The sequence below is a fragment of the Gobio gobio genome (assembly GCF_949357685.1).
Source record: "Gobio gobio genome assembly, chromosome: 2".
Classification (NCBI taxonomy): domain Eukaryota; kingdom Metazoa; phylum Chordata; class Actinopteri; order Cypriniformes; family Gobionidae; genus Gobio; species Gobio gobio.
This window is the reverse complement of record NC_137098.1, coordinates 26,685,683-26,706,434: the sequence shown is the minus strand read 5'-3', so window position 1 is coordinate 26,706,434 and position 20,752 is coordinate 26,685,683. Positions and strand designations below refer to the sequence as shown.

General features: G+C 37.5%; 1 protein-coding gene across 21 annotated transcripts in view; it reads left to right on the top strand.

Annotated features, from left to right (window-relative positions):
- Window positions 1-2,713: 2,713 nt before the first annotated feature.
- The window catches only part of LOC307122575 (nuclear factor 1 B-type), a gene marked incomplete at its 5' end in the record, with an annotated part of 99,706 nt that continues 81,667 nt past the window's right edge, over window positions 2,714-20,752 (top strand). For 11 of the 21 annotated variants that reach the window (XM_079810650.1, XM_079810635.1, XM_079810648.1 and 8 more), the window contains one exon: window positions 18,983-19,455. In XM_079810650.1, coding sequence (XP_079666776.1) covers window positions 19,429-19,455 — 27 coding nt within the window. Of the gene's footprint in view, window positions 2,810-17,080; window positions 19,456-20,752 lie in introns of those variants that run through there. The other 10 variants (XM_079810638.1, XM_079810651.1, XM_079810633.1 and 7 more) reach the window with 5 other exon arrangements.

Sequence of the window (20,752 nt, the reverse complement as noted above, 5' to 3'; positions counted from 1 at the left end):
CTAATTATTTTAATCATTCGACTGATGCTTACATTGGATGAGCCTATATATGGAACAACATGTATTTTAGATAACCCCTGAAATCCAAAGTGTAAGAAAACAGAATAATATCTTTGGGACCCTGTGTGGAAATGTGGGAAAGGTTTCGGAAATGAATAGAACGACACAACGCAAAAGGCAAGGGGGATAAACAACACTCTAGGTATTCTTCTGGCCATGGTGCTTCTGAAATGCCACCTCGGCCCCTGAATGCCAGACGCGCTGTGCCCTGACTCGCGGGACGTTCTCACACAATCCCACAATTCACGTGGAGGGAAGCAGCTGCAGGCGGGAACATTCTGTGAGGAGGTGGAGGTTGGGAATGCGCTGCCGAGGGAAAAAGGTCTGGATAGGTTACAAAGAGAGTCCCAAACATGGAACAAAGCTGGCATTCAGCATTAAACCCCACTACTCACAGCAGAGTGTCAGGTTGATGCGTAAATCTGCAAATGTCAAAAGCACGAGCAGTGCTTCATTTGTTTGCATGTATGTGTATTAAACATAATTCTGAAGGAGTGGGATGTGAGCATGCTTTGCAGGCCTCTGTTGTGCTGCTTGGGCAGGAACTGTAAATCAGTGGCTCCAGCACATCCATTGGATGACACTTGCATCTTTCTGCCTTCCGATGCAAGAGAATCCTTATAATTGGTTAATGTCATCAAAGCTTGCTTTGCATTGCTTTAAACAGCCAAATCTGTGCTAATGCTATTAATGCAAGCCAGTTATTATGTGCTAGCTGATGCCTTTGCACTTGCTTCTAGGAAATTCCGATTGCTTGAATGTTTGAAAACCTTCTAGAGTCTCATCAGCTCTCATAGCTGTGTGCCTCTTCAGCAGTCCAGAAGCTGCTGTTGGTTTTATATTCTGTTTTATCATTATCAATGCTAGCACAATTTGAATCTGTAAATGTGACCCTGGACCACAAAACCAGTCAAAAGGGTAATTTTTTTAAAATTGATATTTATACATCATCTGAAAGGGTAGAACAATATTTGACCGAGATACAACTATTTGAAAATCTGGAATCTAAGTGTGCAAAAAAAAAAAAAAAAAATCGAAATATTGAGAAAATCGCCTTTAAAGTTGTCCAAATGAAGTTATTTGCAATGCATATTACTACTAATAATATATTTTTTTATATATTTATGGTAGGAAATTTACAAAATATCTTCATGGAACATGATCTTTACTTAATATCTTAATGATTTTTGGCATTAAAGAAAAATCGCCACAAACATACCCGTGTGACTTATGACTGGTTTTGTGGTCCAGGGTCACAAATAAATTAACTTTGTGTTACTTGTTGCTTATGTAGAGTGGACTAAATAATTGCATGTAATAAATAATATTAATAATAATAATAATATTAATATTAATTTGAGTGAACTAAATAATATCTAAATATTTGTTTTAACCTACTTTTAGGTAGTAAATATATATAATACATCTCAAGATTCATCTCTCCATATTGCATCAGACGACTAATTCTTAAAACTTTTATCAACTGTCAAAAATGGAACTAAAATTATAAATAACATTAGTGCCTTGAAGTGTTTTCTATTATCAATAAGAACTTGCGTTCAGTGTTTATTTGATCTCTACTCGGTGTAATGAAGACATTTTTTTTTAAACTTTCTTTACATGCTGATGCTAATGTACAGTGATACTTGAAAGCATGACAGAATTGTTAACACCTTTAATCCACTTCCAAGTCCACATCAGTGTCATTTATAAATATTTTTTTTTATCAACACCACAGTTAATGTAAACATACACTTTCTTTCCTTTATCTGTAAATAAAGAGGATGTTTAAATTATCTTGCCGCTTTTAAATCAAATGAGTTTGTCTTTTCCTGCTTAGAAAGTGCTCGGTGAAGTAATGATGGCAGGCAGTAAGTGAATGGACTTGGAATACCTGTCGGTGTTTGCGCCTCTCTTTCTTTCTTCCCTGCTTCTCTCTCTCTCTCTCTCTCTCTCTCTCTCTCTCTCTCTCTCTCTCTCTCTCTCTCTCTCTCTCTCTCTCTCTCTCTCTCTCTCTCCCCCTCCCTCTCTTTTTGCTGTAAAAGTCTGTGATATCTGAACCGTGCCCGGCTCTCATGTCTATGAAACTCCCCAGTCTTTGTTTGGGGAATATAATTCCCATTTGGGCCTCCCCTCATCGACACAGAATGAGGAGCGTTTGGGGGTGGGTGGGGGGAGGTGGCTGGGGGGTAATGTGTGTGTGTGTATTTATGGCTTTAGGGGGGGTTCCAAAAACCACAAATCAACAATATAGAACTGATGAAAATGCAAATAAACTTTGAAAAGCGTCTGCGCACAAAGGCACCACATTGGTTGCCCACTTGTTGTACTGCTCAAGATGCCAAAAAAGAGATCCATGCTCCTGTTCTGCACAGCTTAAAAAATTAAAGCCCTGGCCGAGGTGGGGGGCTCTGTGTGTGTGCGTGTGTGTGTGTGAGGGATTCAGATCCTGATCCTGTCATTATAGGCAGCACTGCAGGCTGGAGTCATCGCTAGAGCACAGGGCTATGTGCGTGCATGTGTGAGTGTGTGTGTGCGTGAACTTTTTTTCCTCCCATAATGCAGTGTGATAAGGATTGGCCTACATGGGGCTGAGAGAGTGGCGTCTGATGAAGGCTTGATTAGTGTGTTATCTACTCCTGAGCTGCTCCTGATGAAAGCTACTGACGGGAGAATGGCTGGGAAAACGGCAGACAGCTCCATCAAATGGCAGCTATGTTATGACATGACAGCCAGGACCTGGTGGATGGTAAGTTTGGTGCTTTTTGGAGCTTTTTTTCCTTTACTTTTTTCCCACCAATTTTTGAGTGACGTAACACCTCCTTCAGTGCAATTCATAGCGTGTCTTAGAGAAAAGGTTTTGCCGAGCAGTTGTTTGAATTAGAATTATTTGTTTTATTATTTGAAAAAGTTTGAGATATTTATAGAAGTATTTTTGTTATTCGTGTAAAAGAGTAATGACGTTTTTTGTGTTTACTTACTTTTTTACTGTTGTACTTATATTTCTTTTACATTTATTTGAGCATTTTGCTGTTTGTAATCCTGCTTTATGCCCAGTCTTCTGATGTGTTGATATTCACTAAAGCGCGTGTTGTATAGGGATGTCACTGGTGTCACGTGAGGTCAGGACCCTGTGCTTGACTGTCAAGAGGTCACTTTTTTTTCAGAGACCATCTTCTGTTTGCATACTCCGATCTATACTATGCCAGCTTATCACTTACTTTTAATTAAGATTAAGGTGTCCGTCCCAGTTTGCGCTGTTTAGGGGATTTTGAGAGTTTGTCAGCGATGATCAGGGACCCCTTCCAATGAAAATTAAGTTTTAAAGTTTTATAAGAAATCAATTATTCTAGATGATGTTTCTTGTAGCCTATGCTCTGTTGATATTTCTGATCGTTCTGATCATGCCGCTTATGAACACTGTCGCACAAGATGTGGTCTTGCTCTGCACTTGTTGACATTTTTCTGTCTATTTTTCCTCCTGGCAGACAAAAGCCTCTTGTTTGTGCATTGCTTTCAATGAAGCTACTGCTGGTTCTTGTTCCACTATGAATGTTAATTTTGCATCAAACGTCATACTTTTTTCCTTCTGCCAGCTGTCTTGTGAGTTAACAATTTATCATTGTGTTATTTAATAAGGCAATGATGATAATTAGTTTGTAAAGGGATGCCTCTAAGACACTGTTTTAAATTAATCATCTTTTTTTTTGCTCCAGACAAAGTCCGAAATTGTGTGGCAACTTTTACTTTGCTCATTTGGACACAATTGTGTCAATAATACACTTAAACAATACACTTTCTTATTTTCAGTTATTATGTCATACAATTTTGTGTAAACCTCTGGAACCTGTCTGAGCCATAAAAGTGAACTCTGGTACGCATGAAATAACAAATAAAACAAATAAAGATTTAATTGTATAATTAGTATACATCATTTAAAGTTACATTATTTTTCTGGACGCTGTTGAAGGACAACTGCAATAACCAACATTCTGTGCTTTTCAAAAAAATTAACGTTTGTCTGTTCTGGTTGTATATACTGTATGTTAGGGTTACACACTCATTATTGTAGTGTTTTATTATGCATTTTAAATCTAAATTTTTTATATTATGCAGATTTTTTTAAATAATTTTTCCTGAAAATGATTCAATAAAAAGGCAGTAATGTTTAATCATTTTCAGTACAATTGTTACAGTATTATTTTTTTTAATTTGTATACAGTAGATATGTGTACATTAATAATAAATGAAAAAATGTAATCTGTTTACCATTGAATATTCTCTCTATTTATGTAAAATAATCAAAAACCAAAAAATATTCTCCTTGGCTCATTAGTTTCATTTTGACAGATAGGAGATTTCATCCTTCTCCACCAATGTCCAATTGAATATCTGAGTTTAATCAAGAATTTGGAACATAGCACATTTCAAAATATTTTTCGTAATGCTAAAAAGTGCCACAACAAATTCATATAAAACACCTTGGATCTGGCATGGACTCACCTGCAGATGGACATAAGCATCTAAACAAGGACAAGGTCCAGACATGGTTCAGTTTGAAATGCTAACCACTCAACTCTAAGAAACTGGTGCAAAATGTCAGCACTGTCAGCAGATGCTGGGGTGGGCTATGCAGAGAGGAAAGCAGCATTTATCGTTAATCCCTGTGGCCAACAGTCGTTCATTAAGGTATACACTATACGCCCCCTCCCCCCCTTTTTGTTTATTGAGGGTCTTTTTTCTTTTCTTTTCTTTTTTTCTCTCTCTCTCTCTCTCTCTCTCTCTCTCTTTTTTTTTTGCAAGACTCCCTCTGTCTGGCTTGCTTTGTGCAGCTGGGAGACTGATGTCAGTCTGCATGCAGCCTCCCAGCAATCTGGCCTTCAGACGATACTCCTGCTTTCCTGCCGAATGTGGGTCGAAGATTAGCATAATACCAACTAATCGTGAATAACATTAGCATTGAGTAAGGCAGTAATTAAAAGGATTAGCGGTAGGGGAAGAAATAATTGAGGAAATTCTATGACAACTGTGTTTATGATATTGATTGGATGACCACTGGGCTCTGATGCAGGACTGTTGGTCAGATGATGAGAACATATTGACTGTTTTATAATGGGCAGACAAAGTAAGCGCTGCTTATTTTAGAACTTGTACTTGTTTTAACTAATGAATGTCTGTTTTATGCCAGGTGTGGTGACTGTATTCTGTAAATGTCTAAATACGTACTAATTAAACATGCAAACATCATTTGTTTTTGTAAAGAACTTTGAGATGCTTAGGGTTTAACACTTCATTGACCAGCATGTAAACATGGGATTATTATCAGTTGTCATTATGACAGTAGTGATGTTGCACTTTTAGATGGGTCACCTTGGTACTTTTGATTTAGATTAAAATCCTCTGACTGATCTAACAAGTTCATGGTATTGTTTGTCTGGAAGCTAAACTCTCTCCATAATCACAGTGTCAATTATTCCGGCTGTTGGGCACACTTCAGGTTTGTTTTGATCATTATCATAGGGATCAAGCTCAGCTTCTTCTAACTGCTCTCTGCCGGCACTGTATATTATCAGCACAGCTTCTTTAGAGCTTCTGCCACCTTCATCTTTTACCGTCAACCTCTTGTGCAACTAGTACCACATTAAACAACCACTAAAGGTGCACTCAGAATTTTATTCTCATTAAATGTTTTACACATAAAGTAACAAATAGTACTCTTATACAAATAGAATAATGATTATTTAATAAAATATAATTATTTAATTTAATATAAATAATATAATTATAATAATATTAACATAGTGCCTTCCCACGCTTTAGGATACTTTGCAATCAGATTAATACAGAGAATAAAAAGGTTACACTTTATTTCAATAGTCCATTTTAGACATTCTACTGACTATAAGTTCTAACAACTGTTAACTTGCGTCAATTTGCAACTACACGTCAACTAACTCTCAGAGTATTAGTAGACTGTTAGGTTAGGGTTAGGGTTAGTAGAATAAGTTGACATGTACTCCGTACTCGCAAAGTTATTTATAGTCAGTAGAATGTCTGTTGGGGGACAATCAAAATAAAGTGTTAGAAGATATTAAGCAGACAGTATACTTATGACTTGTAGTTGACATGCAGTTGAAAATTACTTATAGTTAGTAGAATGTCTAAAGGGGACTATCAAAATAAAGTATCTAAAAAAGAAAGAAAAACATGTAAAATATCTAATAGTTGTTTCATTTTATATGGAATGGGTCACCTGATTGTGTACTTCTACTGAATAAGTCATTACTTTGTGGCAGTTTTGTTTTATATAGTTGTCTGTTACGGTATGCAGGCACAATCTTAACATTGACAAAGCTTAGGTAACACATAGGCTAATCATTTTCATAAATACACGCGGTCAAATAAAAAAGATGTAAAATTATTTGAAAACAATGTCTGTAATGTTTTAATAGGTTATGACATTTTTTGTGATGTTATGTTGTGTATATTATGCATTAGCTACTTATTATATGCTGGGACGTTCAGTTGAGGAACAAGATCGCAGCACATCTCAATTCTCATAAAGATGCGTTCTGTGTGCTTGTGTTCTTCCGAGTTCGTTCTTTAAAGGTCGCTTGGCAAGACCGGTCTCCACGAGAATGCAAGTCCGTTCTTTTCATTCTTGGAAATAAGAAACAGCAGGAAACAACACCAACTAAGGAAGACATAATGAACACAGGAACCAGGAACACATTACAGAACAAAGCTAAAATCTAAAAATCTTCTGTTGTTAATAAGAAAACATAAACCTGACACCTTAGTGATGGTGGTGTGGGGGGGATTTCTTGGGGAAATTGGCAGAGGGAATGATCATGGAGGAGGGAGGGCCCAGGGAGTGACCCAGAGCACAGTCAGGATGAATGCCCACGGTGGAACCGCTGGTGGGAGGAGCCAGGGTGAAGTCAGATGTCCGACCACCAGCAGTGGAGCCAGGAGAAACACAGAGATGGGGCGACACCTTAGGTCCTGGAGGCCGAGGTGGAGCAAGGGTGCCAGAGGACTGAGGCACAGCTGGAGGGAAGGTGGAGCGCAATTGACCCGAAGGGGAGGAGGGATGAAGTGCATCTGAAGTATGTGGTGTAGGCAGAGCAATGGCTGACCAAGGTGGATGAGGGAGCCTGGTAAAGCCGTAGGCCACAGCTCCGCCTAGGCCTCCAAAGACAAGGTACTATGGGTCACTGTAACAAGGCTTTGTGATTACTGGATGGTGGTCATTGGCTGGGGAGGTTGTGGCTGAGTGGCGAGTGGCACCAGGACACCAGGTGGCTCTACGTAGTCTTCCAGGGGACAGACATCTTCTGAGAGGGAGAGGAGTAGGTCTTCGGGGTAAGGGGAACTGCTGATGGATCCATTAAATCTTCTCTAGGTCGGTTATTCTGTTAAGGTATGCTAGTGAAGGGCACTTTCGAAACACTGCTTCATGAAGTTTCGAAACCTTTACAAAACTTTTGTTCTGAATCCGTGTTTCAGAGCACATATGCTAAACACATGCTAAAGTCATGTAATTTCAGTAAACAAGGCATTGTTACGTCACAACTGTTTCAAAATTTAAATGGTTCATGGCTAGGGGCGATCTTTGTTAACCCATGATTCATGTGGATTTACTGAGATTGCCCCCCCGCGGCGAACCATTGAACCAGTGTCTATGGTCTTTACCTCTGATCAGTTTTATACATTTGTAGATGTTTTAATGAGACATTTGTGTAATTAAAATTAATAATTGTTAATATTCTCTTATTAGCCTATTTAGCTGAGCCATTCATAGAACAAACAAAACAAGCCAATCAAATTGATAAAAGAACACATGTTATACAGACACTTAATATTTAATGGTATTAGATGATTAGTAAATTGTGTTTGATAGATTATACTTGCAATAAAACATTAAAAACTGTTAATAAAATTGTTTTAATGCACGTTTGGTCTGAGTTTTTGTTGCATTTACAGTTTTTGACCAGTCCAGCAGGCATCACTGTGTGGTATTTAGAACGCTTCGAAACAGCTAATCATTTTGCAAAGCAATCGGTTCAATTAATTTGAAGCTTTGAAAATATCAATTTCTCCCATCACTATGGATACAATAGAAATGAATGAGAAGTGCCGTAAACTGAGTCATACCTGTCGCGCAATTGTCAGTGACAATTGAAGACTGAATTTATTTCGGTGTAAACTCTAAAAATAGATCAATCAAAAACGAATAATTAAGAGCAAACATGTTGAAGATTAGGCTGTCGATTCATTAAACGATAAGCTATTTTCACATCTAATTTTTTTAGTTGGCCAAATTGAATTTCTGTAAATTAAATTGCATCAATTCACAGAAATTCAATTTGGCCAACTGAAAAAATTTAGATGTGATCAGTCACTAGAAAATTTTCAAATGGAGACCTGAATTTTTTTACAGTGTATGCTAACAAACAGGCACACACATGGACAGCCATTTGCATTGGTCTCCGATTTAGTGGACGTTATTAAATGCACTCATTTAATCCTATAATGCAACGCAATAACGAGTGTACAACGTGTGTACGCTCAACTGCTAGAGAATACCCATAATGCACTGCGAGGGTTGTGATGAATGAATAGAGTGGTGCAGGTATGACATCACTTTGTAGGCCAACCGAAATTTAGCACTGCACTGGTTCCCTCGAGAAAACCCCAATAGGATTATCCCATAGGCTTTTGGATTATTGCAAAAAAATAAGCTCTGTGATAAACAAAAGTTTATGATACTTACATTTTTTGTTCATCAAGATAATTATCACAGATGAACACACTTTTATGAATTTTGAAGCCTAAATGCAGTCGCCAGAAATAAAAAGCTAAAGGTTGGCTATAAACGGACTACATCACAGTCCCACGATTTTAGCGTCATCCTCACTAAGCTTCCAACAACTCTTTCTGTTTTTATCTCAAAACATTTTTCCAGAAAGTTTGATTTAGATTAGTTTATAAGAGCACGATTATGAGCATAATGAGGCTGTAAAAGCTGACTGAGGTTACCTGTTCGGCGTGATGACGTTTAATCTCCTCAGCCTCTGTAGTCCAATTTAGCCACTTGTTAGCAACCACCTTTGTCGAGACACGTAACAGCTTAAAAAACAATCACGAGTGGGGTAATACTGATGTATTTTATGTCATAGAATAAAACGTGAAAGTTTCTTGACCTTATTTCAGCCATTTAACCAAAACCCCGTTCAAAAACCCCATTGAGACGAGGGAACCGGAAGTGCTAAAATGCTAACTCGATTCAGTCTTTGGCCTAAAAAGTGATGTCATACCTGCACCACTCTATTCCCACGTCTCCCCAGAAGATGGCACTGAATCAACCATATATATACTCAAACATTTAAGTAGTTTAAAAGTGTAGGGACAATGACTTGATTACATCATTTGCGATGCTTCGTGTGAGTGGGCAGGTGCTAAAAGTTATTTTGGCACAATTTGTTTGTTCCAGTTCTCTTATTGGTGGAGATTTCTTTGCAGCCTCCTGGGTAATACCAGGACTTCCACTGTTAAAAACAATACTGGTGGCTTCGGCTAAAGCATATTTAATTGATTAACAACCTCGTAGCTCACAATAGGTTTGTCTAATAGTTTATAAGTTATCTTTTAGTAAATCAATTCCCTTATGGAGAAAATTAATGGGATTTTTACTTCCGGAACTCGACTGTTGCACTCTGTTGCGCTACTGCCATTAACAAATCCTCTCCTGTGGCCTCATGGGATAGTAAAGTGTCCACTGGCTGTGCACTTCAGAATCTCGTCTTCAGAAGTCATCCGGGTATTTTTCACTTACTGTTTTTCTTTTTCTTACTATATACTAATGAAGTATGCACATTCAGATGCAACCTGATGGTACCTTTACGACTGTTAAGATAAAGAGATCATAATTTCAGTCTTTTGGGAACACTGGGCAAGTGAATATGCTACTCTCACATGCAGCACATGTACATGTGGGGGCTATTTTTAAAAAGCTGTGAAAAGGCTTATATGGGTATGCAGACTATCAGTTAACTTATCTTTTAGAGATCAGATGGGGAGCATTTTGAAGAGAATGATCGACCAGGGGTTCTTTAACTGCTACAGCGATGTGTAGCCATGCCTGACGAATATCTGCTTAGGGCAATTAGGAAACAAAAGGCCTCTTTGTTCTAAACGGGGTTGGGGGGTCGATGAGGGGACGTTAAGAAAGAAAGAAGCCTTGAGAGAGGAAAAGGGGAAGCGTCAAGGTATGAGCCAGTACTGCTGCATAGAGAAATGGTGTATAGATGTAACCTGATCACTTATATTAACTGATCTCAGAGCACAAATTAAGATTGTGAATTAAGGTCATCACTAATAATAAAGTGTGTAGTAATGGCTTTTATTAGTTTTTAGAGTTTATTGTTAGTTCCATCAGATCAGATATTTTTTTTATTTTTAATAGCTCATTAAGATGAAGGAATTTTTTTAATTTGAAATACTAACTAGTTCACTTAATTCAGGATTGCTTACAACATAAATGCCTTTCCGTAGAAGACATGTGAGACCTGTGAAAATATTATGTATTGTTTATACCTCCAGCATTTTCCCTAAACTGCAAAACTGTTACATGAGTTATGCCAACATAATCTACAAGAAGAATAAATACTAGACAGTTTTTAGCTACTGTTAATATATAAATATACATATATATATATTACTTCTCACAAAGGACGGAATCTTTTAATGTTCATTAATGTTTATTAATCTCGCCATAGCTGCTTACCTTCATTTATATGCTTCAGTGCTCAACTATCCAGTGCCAACTGATAAGAAATTATTGAAAAATGCACAAACATTCATCTTATCCACAGACAGAAGAGTTCAACATTTTAATGTAAATGGACAGTCTTACTGATATCAACGTGATACAACAACAGTGCAGTACGTTTTTTACTAGTGGACGTTTAAACACCATAATTATGTTTTGGTAACTGCTTAGATTTCCATCACCACTACAGAGAATCTAACTTCCATACTCTCAAAATTTGATTTGATATCTTTGCTCTATTTTCTTGGAGTATTTATAGTACTTGATATGCACATGTCGAAATTATTGGTATCATTCAACATACCCTTTTCACACAGACTTTTAAAGTGGTGTGATCACAACTTCAGTCATTATTTTTTAGGCTGTTTGTGGAGGAAACCCTGTTTAGTGAAAATGAAAGATCAAATATCAGACCGCCAGGCTCCTATAGTTGTGGCTAATGAAGATGCACATTGTTACAGGAACATGTGTTCAGAGACCAGACAAAGGCCTGCAGGGATGCACATTTCATGCGACATAGGTGCATGCTTGTCCTGTCAATCAAGACCTATTGAAGTGAGGAGTGAGACAGATGCACATAGAGAGAGAAAGCAAGTACACAGCAGTTTTGCCTGACTCTTCTGTGGAGGCCTGCTGCTTCTTTCTCGAAGCTGAAGGATTTGCAATGCATGCACGGGTGTGTGTGTGAGTGTGAATGGGACGCAGTGGTTTTGGCAGGATTCCATGTTTACTATAAGCTTTCTCCTTGTTTATTTGAGCGTGTGTCTCGTTGTTGCTCTTGTTCTTGGTTGCTGGTTTGTGGAAGCAACGAACAAGGACAGTCTTTCATGGTTGTCAACAGGTGCATAAGAGCTCCCTCTGAATGTCTTTGAGTGTGTGTTTGTGTTTTTTTTTTACATAAATATGTGAGATTTTTTTTCAAGATTGGATCACAGGGCAAAGAGATAGGAAACAAGAAAACTAACATATTAAAAGAAATGACATTGTAACACATGTGCATGTTTCTAACTTTAAATGCATGTGAATGTGTAAAAGAAACAAAGCAACAGTTTTGTTTTTAAATATTTTTTTAATTATCCAACAAAACATTGATTGTTTTGGGTAATTATTGATTCATTTTCACCGCATTTCTATTGAATAAAATTATCTGGCTCTTTTATAGTCTCTGCCATCTCAGTAACAGTCAGAATTAGCAGTGTCTAGAATTACTACAGGTGCAGTAATCTCAAACGAACACAGTAAGGTAATTAATCAGTTTTTTTTATCTCTGCCAAGTTTTCCTAGATCCATTTGTAGGCAGTGGTTTAATATAGTCGTTTGCTGCCCTCTGGTGCTTAAATCATCTGGTGCGTACACTGTTAAAAAAAATCAGGTCTCCAATAGAAAATTTTCTAGTGACTGATCACATCTAAATTTTTTAGTTGACCAAATTGAATTTCTGTCAATTCACAGAAATTCAATTTGGCCAACTAAAAATGTTTAGATGTGATCGGTCACTAGAAAATTTTCAATTGGAGACCTGATTTTTTTTTACAGTGTAGCCTAAGTATTAAAACTGCACTTAAAGCTAACCCAAAAACATTTAGGTCAGGCAGATGTTGTTTATGCTTTTATGGTCCACTTTGCCGTCACTGTAGAGGGAAAAATATCATTTTTAGATACAAGAACATGAATGGACAAATAAACGTGTTGAATGTTTAAATGTTTAAATGTTTAAATGACAATAGTCTACATGGTAGGCTATGGTAGCCTACTAGATTATACAGATAATGTTACATTTCAGACTTTAGGTGATTTAGGCTACATAGATTTTTCTTTAGCGTTTTCTTGAGCACATCATTTTGTTACTCAAAAATGCAGCTTTGTGTCGGAATGTTTGCCGTGACACGGATTCGAACCGAAGTTGCTGCGGCCATAACGCAGAGTAGCCTACTAACCACAATTCGATCCTGGCACTTGGCTGGTTCGCCAGTAGTCGGTTGATAATCCTCTACCGCATCCTTGTGGGGTGAAGAGAAACTGCGCTGTATAGCCTACACACCTTCCAACATAACTTCTATATAGGTTACCTAAGTCGCACATTCTGCCTTCTACAAACGATGTTATTTGCAAATTTTAAAGTGATGGACAAAGAGTAAACATTTTATCCTAACCAAATTTTAAGTTTTTATAACCAAAAGCAATAAAAAAGTATTTATTTCAGTGAAGATTTTAATTTATCCATGTTAATGTAGAATGCCAGGTTGAGGATCTGTACAGATGGACAGACAACCTGAGTAGCACAATGTTCTCGAACAATATGTTACTAGCCAGCTGTGCCTGATAAGTTTCCGCTTTTTCTGTCACATTAAATCAAGAACAAGTGTAAAAGTCACTACTTCATATCTTCACTGCCGTGACCCGGATTCGAACCGGGGTTGCTGCGGCCACAACGCAGAGTACTAACCACTATACGATCACGGCGAGCTATGACAGCAGATAGGATTTCAGTGAACAGTCACACAAGTCTAAGGTTTTACAATTACAATTTAAACCTATAAAAACAGCAGTATTAAAGTTAGGATCCTGTTTGTTTCGACTGTGGCATCGCAACAATCTCCGAACAAATATTTCGCTATAAAACGGCTTTTTTTTATATTCCATGGGCTTAATGTTTCACGTCTGGCTTCAAGTGGCTATGATGTGGGCACTCTGTTATCCTGTTTTGAAAGTATTAAACCGCTAAGCGAATAAATTGTCAAAACAGCTGTTTATTAGGGTTCCAAGGTAAGAGTTACAGGTTTCTAAGCCATAAGGAGACAACGTACTTTTTTGGAAAAATGAATGAGAGGGACTTGAACAGAGTAGAGCGAGGTCACTGGTGCGTGCTCCCATGCGAGTTTCACATTCTTACATTAGAGCAGGGGTGGCGAACTCCGGTCCTGGAGGGCCACTGTCCTGCAGAGTTCAGCTCCAACCCTGATCAAACTCTCCTGCCTGTAGCTTTCTAGTAACCCTTCAGACCATGATTAGCTTGTTCAGGTGTGTTTGATTAGGGTTGAAGCAAAACTATGCAGGACAGTGGCCCTCCAGGACCGGAGTTCGCCACCCCTGCATTAGAGGATGATGCAGTCGACATAGGCCTACGTTCTTCTGTAAATTATGAAAAAATGCGTCTTGCGAAAGTGTTAATCTACACAATGATTTGTTTCACATCAACCTGCTTGCAGTCTAGGCCCGCTGATACAAATATGGCCTTGTGGCGCAAAATGAAAAAGCGTTCCGCGGCTTAGCTAAATATATTTATGCTATCTGGCCACTTAAGAGCAAAGACCTTTATCGGAATAGCCTACTAGACAAACGCTTTACCTGTTTTGCATTTTTGCACCGAGCAAAAACTGGTTATGGCGTATTTTTTAAACGTTAGTGTTGCATTTAACACTGCTCAGAGCTTCCAGGTGTGAAGCTGCTATAGCCTACAACTAGAAACATGTAAAATATGATATGAAATTATAGCCTGAATTCGAATGGTCATCAATTGTTCTCAAAATAAGTTTAATGTTTTTCTTACATATTCCACACAATAATCCTGAACCATAATGATCATAGATCCTACTATAGGCCTATAGTCTACTCCTGTGAATCCACCCTGAGAATAGGAATTGATAAAATAATTGGAAAACATGGCCTCATATAGTTTTATAAATACAAATTCGTGCAGTTTTTAATTGCTGAGTGAAACCCAGAAACCAACAACCAAACGCATCATGACTACTCATTTTCCTTGGTTAGAGGTTATAGTAATATTTTAGTTTATTTATTAAAAAAGGAGAAGAAAAAAAAGGAACAATGAATGTGCATGGTGTTTTTCATCCTTAAGAGAAATATTACCTGACCTACCAGACCAAAATATCTAGGCTATATAATAGGCTATTAATAATAACTATTTTTTTTTATATATATATATATATATATATATATATATATATATATATATATATATATATATATATATATATATATATATATATATATATATATATATATATATATATATATATATATATATATAATTATTGATTTTCATAGAAAATTCCAATTCTGGCACAAAAAACAAAACAAAAAACTGAAGCACTAGAATAAATGTGGCATAATAGGTATAGCCTACATTTAGAAAACCTGCTAATTATGGAAAATAGGCTATGTCTCGGAGAGGAACTATATTACCTTACAATAAAAAATACCTTTGTAACCTCTCTTGCTTTTAAAAGATTATTTAAAAGGGGGGCCATATAGAAGAGATCAGTCATGGAATCGCTTAAAAAAGGGTGGTGCCGTTTATTCAAAAGCAGCAGGTCATTGTTTTGCATTAAATGTATACATTTCAACTCAACTGTTTACCAGTTTTACAAATCAATGTGCACGTTGCAAGCAACGCTATTTTTCTAACACTAAATAAAGCCTATCGATGTAGCATAATTAATAATGAAGTAATATTCACTCGTAGGACTTGCATGCTCACTGAACAGCGAAATACTAATTTCCCTAACCAGTGAAAACATGAAAACACGTTTTAATCGTTCGAGTCCCATCTCTTGGTCTAAAAAAAGAAAGAAAAAAAGAAACGGAATCTTTACAGTGATAATTTCTAGAGACATTTGGAACGAAATAGATCGCCTTGATACAGCGACTCACTGATGCACCAGCTATATAGCTACACAACGTAGCCAAAGTAAAACGATAATTAATAACTAAAAAGTTTGGCTTTGAGCGTCTAGAGTCGAGAGAATACAATACCTCTGTACATGAAATGTAACTTACGGAGGCAGTCTCGAGGCTCGCTGCGCGCACGGCACATCCAAACTCGTGTGAAACTTGACAGGCACAATCTCTAAAATCTTCAGAAGGACATCGATCTTTCTATATGTTTATAATGATCTCCTGTCCTCCGCTCGCCACTGAATTTGCCAAAGTTTACGTAGGTATAAGAATTTGGAGCCCTTTCGCTTCATTTCGTATCACACTCCACCTACTCAATATAATGTTCCAGCAAGCCCTGTGTTTGTTGTTTCAAACACAGGGCTTGTTTGTTTGTTTCACAAGTGTGACAGCGTAAAGGGAATAAACGATTCAATCTATATAAGTCGTTTATCTTGACAGATCCGTTTAGTTAGCCACGAGTGCTGTCACAACCAAAACGAACTTTTCGACGTGATAACTTGTCGTGTAGAGCAAAGATGACATATAAAACGAAAACAGTTATTTAAAGGTTTTGTATCGGAAAGATAAAATAGAATTTATGATAGTAATGACATTTCTTCTGTTGATAGAAATAACATATGAAAATGTCATTAACAAAATTACGAACGATTAAACATAATTTATTTGTCATATAGGCTACATGCAGCGTTTAAAGTGATAGCCTCTGCTTAGATCGATTGACAATTTTGTAACGACTGACCTAAATGAAAGACCCAAGGAATTGTTTTGTTGAGATCACCACTGAATAGTTCGTAAGACTTGATAATCATTCAGATTCATTGTCTATGCTGTCTGTTATATGATAGGCTAGACTTTTTTATTTTTTATTTACAGGTGGCATGAATAATCTATACACCGTTTACTGTCTCCTTTTTATGTTTGATAGTGCCTCATTTAATGGCACCGGTCAACTCGCTTAAATGAATGCGTGTTTCATTCATATGTGGTTGTGTGTGTGTGTGTGTGTGTGTGTGTGTGTATGCGCGCGCGCGGCGCTCTGGTGTTCTGGGATCAATGCCATCATTGTACTCTAACAGTGGTGATTTTCTGTGCTATATCATTCAAAATCTTAACAATGGTTTAGCTTATAGTATATTTCTAACGATTTAAAGTAGGCCTAACTATTATTAGAAAGTAATCAAAGTTTAGCAATGCTAAACAAAGACAAAATCGGACAAACAACTGTATGAAGGCGAATGAGTACGAGAACCGTTATGACCTATTGCATTAAAATATAATTTCCTTAAGAAAAAATACTAATTGATTTGTGGGAATGTATTTGCTCTCATGCCTGTCCACAAGGAACCCTTCTTAATCCCCAAGGCAAAAATTAACAGAGGTAGGCTATTTGACCTATCTTCAGCCACTAGTCTAAATTTCGCTCGGTCTCGCTTTGATGGGACTTGGTCAATGTTAATATGCAAATAGTGACACTGCCTGCCGAGCGGAAGTGAGGGGCCTAGGGCATGGAACGGCGAGCGGAGCTCCACCGGTGTGCCAGCCAATCAGAAACGAGGATGTAATTCCAAATGCGCAGCTACGTTTGGCTGCTGCCTGCGAGCAACAGCGACGACAGACAGAGAAAGTGAAGGCGCAGACCTACCCACTTCCAAAAACTCAGCCTATTCTGGACCGCGTTCAACTCAACCACCGAAAGCTATCAAAAAAGACTGACCTGCAGAGGAAGGAAGATAAAAAATATCTGAGGTGCTCGCTGACTTGATTTTGCCGCTTGTCTGCCAAGAATTCTCTTCCGGTGTTCATTTTTGTAAGCACAACGTGAAACGAAAAGAGAAAAAAATAAAAAAAAAAGCACAATTTTTTTTAACTTGAGACATGTGAGCGTACCGGCTTCAATTTCATCCGGCCTCCAGGAAGCCCCTTCAATTCCATGCAATACAGTGCAATGGTACGTTATGGTGGAACACACTGTCTTACTAATTTTTGTGAATATTTTTCGCGAGTTGCTGTGTTGCGCGTATGTAACCGTAACAGAGCAATAGCATTACGTTTCGAGATTGAGCTGAACAAGATACTTTAAAACTGCAGACAAAATTATAGTAATGTTGGATTGTTTATGTCATGCACTGGCAAAGTCCTATATGGGTCATATCGTGTCAGAAGTCGAGTTTGTGCCTCTTGGCATGCATCCTGTGTTAGCTAAAACTCTCCCCTATTGAATAGCAGTGCGCGATCTGGCACGGAGCAGCAGCGTGAATACCTGAACAAGCCGTGTTGATATTTACTCGCACTGTTCTCCTGTCATTTAAATGCTTGTCTGGGGCTGTTTTCCGTATAGCGACACTTGCATTGATACTGTAACTTTGTTTTTTGATACTTTAAATCCAAGAAACATTACGCACACGTCGATGTTTGTTTGCAGAATAGCCGAATGTTTACGTCCATAAACCGAATCATTGTTTTACCATGAACATTGGACTTTGGTGCGTTGCGCTTTTGTTGCGGTCCATTGTAGTTACATTTTAATAATTGATACAGTGTCCTTCATGAAGTCTTTGTTGAGCCTTGTGGACTTTTATGAGTTGGACGGAGGGGGTGGGCTTTGACTTCGGCACAAGATGCCAATGTAACGCGAAGGGAATCATTATCTGTCCAACAAACAGACTGGCCCTGTGCTCTTCTGTGCTGATTATCTCCTTTCTCGCAAAATCTACACCGTTTTCATGTAGGCCTACTGCTCTTTTTAAAAGCATTGAACATTTATAAACTAATTAATTTATTCAGGTTCTTTTGAATATCAAATACTACATGCCAACACTTGCATTTGCTTCATTAATAAACCGTGCTTTTCACGTGTATGATGTAATACCAAAACCTTTATGTTTTAGGCTATAAGTAATGCCATATATCAGTATTGGCTTTGTAATAGCTGATAGTAAAAGTAAACCTCAATAGCCTAACTTTCTTTATAGGCCTCCCTGATATAATTTGATTATAATCTTAATCATATTTTTGTGGTCTGTATAAAATGTAATCAAAGTCAAACATTATATTTATATAACTAAAGTAACATGTCTAAATAGGGTCAATGTACAAGATTCATGCACTTCTTGTTTCTTTAAACAAGATATCATGGCCAAAATTGTTTTAATTTGTAAATGAAGAAGCCAGCAGAAATCTTAGTTCATAGATCGTAGATCATAGTTTTACCTGCCTGCCCAAAATCCTGACCACATAAAAATGACTTTTGGAGAAAAAGTGGGAAATTGCTTAAATCTTTGTCAATGTCACGGAGGTGCAGTCGAGGTGGGCTGGAGATATGGGATATGCGCTTGCTGGAAGAGGAGGAGTATGACTGTGTAATTAAAGGCGAAAAAAAAAATCTTCAGACTGATTTGTTAGGCTCCAGCAGACTAGAGGGTGTTACCGGCCCGTATTATATCAAGTTTGAAAAGCAAACACATGATCAGAAATTAGGCGCCTTTAAGTTTTCTGATTGCACTTGCAATATATTATTCAAGATTCCTATTTGAAACTCAACTCTCAGATACCGGTAGCTTTTTACTCAGCGGAGGGTTCACCTCACTTGCTGTGGATACGTCTAGATTCACTCCGTTCACAAGCTTTTGTGCTCTTAAATAGTCGTCGGGATCGGTTAAATGCAAAGTGTGGGATCTCCAGTTGTTCTCTGTTGCCGGATAAGAGCGTGCTTTTTTGAATGAGGATATCAGGTCTTACTCAAACGTGCACGGAGCAGCACGGGCTCTGAAGAATGAAGCGATAATATCAATCATCTGATACCCTTCAGGACTTTGATAACCGCGCGATCTACGATGTATTCGCCGATTTGTCTCACACAGGTAGCCTATATTTTATATTTTTGAATGATCACTGAGTAGGTCTTGTTTGTGTACATTATTCACTGCACGTGCTTTTGTTTCATTTAACATGCTGCAGTTATAGGCTATTACGCATTTATTGAACACTTCACCTCTTGTCTTTTTAAAGTTCAATATCGTATTTGAACAACCTCTTCGACGTCGTGTCTTACAAAAGACACGTGAGAAAATCGATTCATTTAAACTTAACTGCAACCTAGCCTATAAATTCCGGGAAATAAAGATTCAAATGATAGCAAATTATAACTAAATTCATCAAATAACATTTAGTTCTTTAGAAAACCATCAATGTAGGCTACTGGTTCTTTAAAGTAGGCAAAAAGCAATACCTTAATCTGAAAAACCTATAGTAGTAACTTTTTTAATCTTCAAAGAACCATACAATCAACTTAAGAACCTTGTAGAGAGAGAAATGATTCTTGAAGTTGTTTCTTTGAAGTAACGTATTTTTTTTTGTGTGCAGTCGGTTTTAATTTTAAAGCGATTTGTATAGGATTTCTAAAAATCCGACGCACATCTAACTTGATGTAGGCTATAGACATGTGATAGAATGTATAGCCTACTCAACTCGCTGCGCACATCATATAAGCGAAGCTAAATACGTTTATTTGAATAATCACTCAACAGACAAGTGTTTACACTAAATCTAGCTAATTTATGGCGTCTGTAAATGTATTTTGTGTTAAAAACTTGATTAAACAAGGCAACATTTATGAGGTTAACAACAGGGAGATGCTATTTCAAGCGCGAGGTTATGACAGTGACTTTGAGAGCTCACCGTTTTATCCTCACCTTTATTTGAGAAAACTTGCTTTAGTTTGTGCTTGGAGCTTCTCTCACAGAGTGAATTAAGATGAAAACAATGATAAGGTTGATTCAGCGGTTGGACAGAGTCCGCCGGCTTTGGCTGACACAATTTTACTGTTTATATTTTCCTTGGCACCAGAGAGTGATTGACTGAGATATGGTAAGTACAGAGAACATCGAGCCTGCGCAGCCAACAACCTCGTGCTACACGTTGAACTATTAAAAATAGAAATTCGTGTGATTTTTGGTTTAAGGACATTCCTTAACATTATGATATGAAATACATTTGCATAACAGCTACTATGACAACAGATCAATGTAATGTTTTTATGTTACATTACATTTACATTTATTTTAACATATTGTAGGGATGCAACAATGTGTGATCTTGCAATGCCTCAGAAATGTATTGATTTAAATTCATTATGGCAAGAATAGTAATGGTTTAATC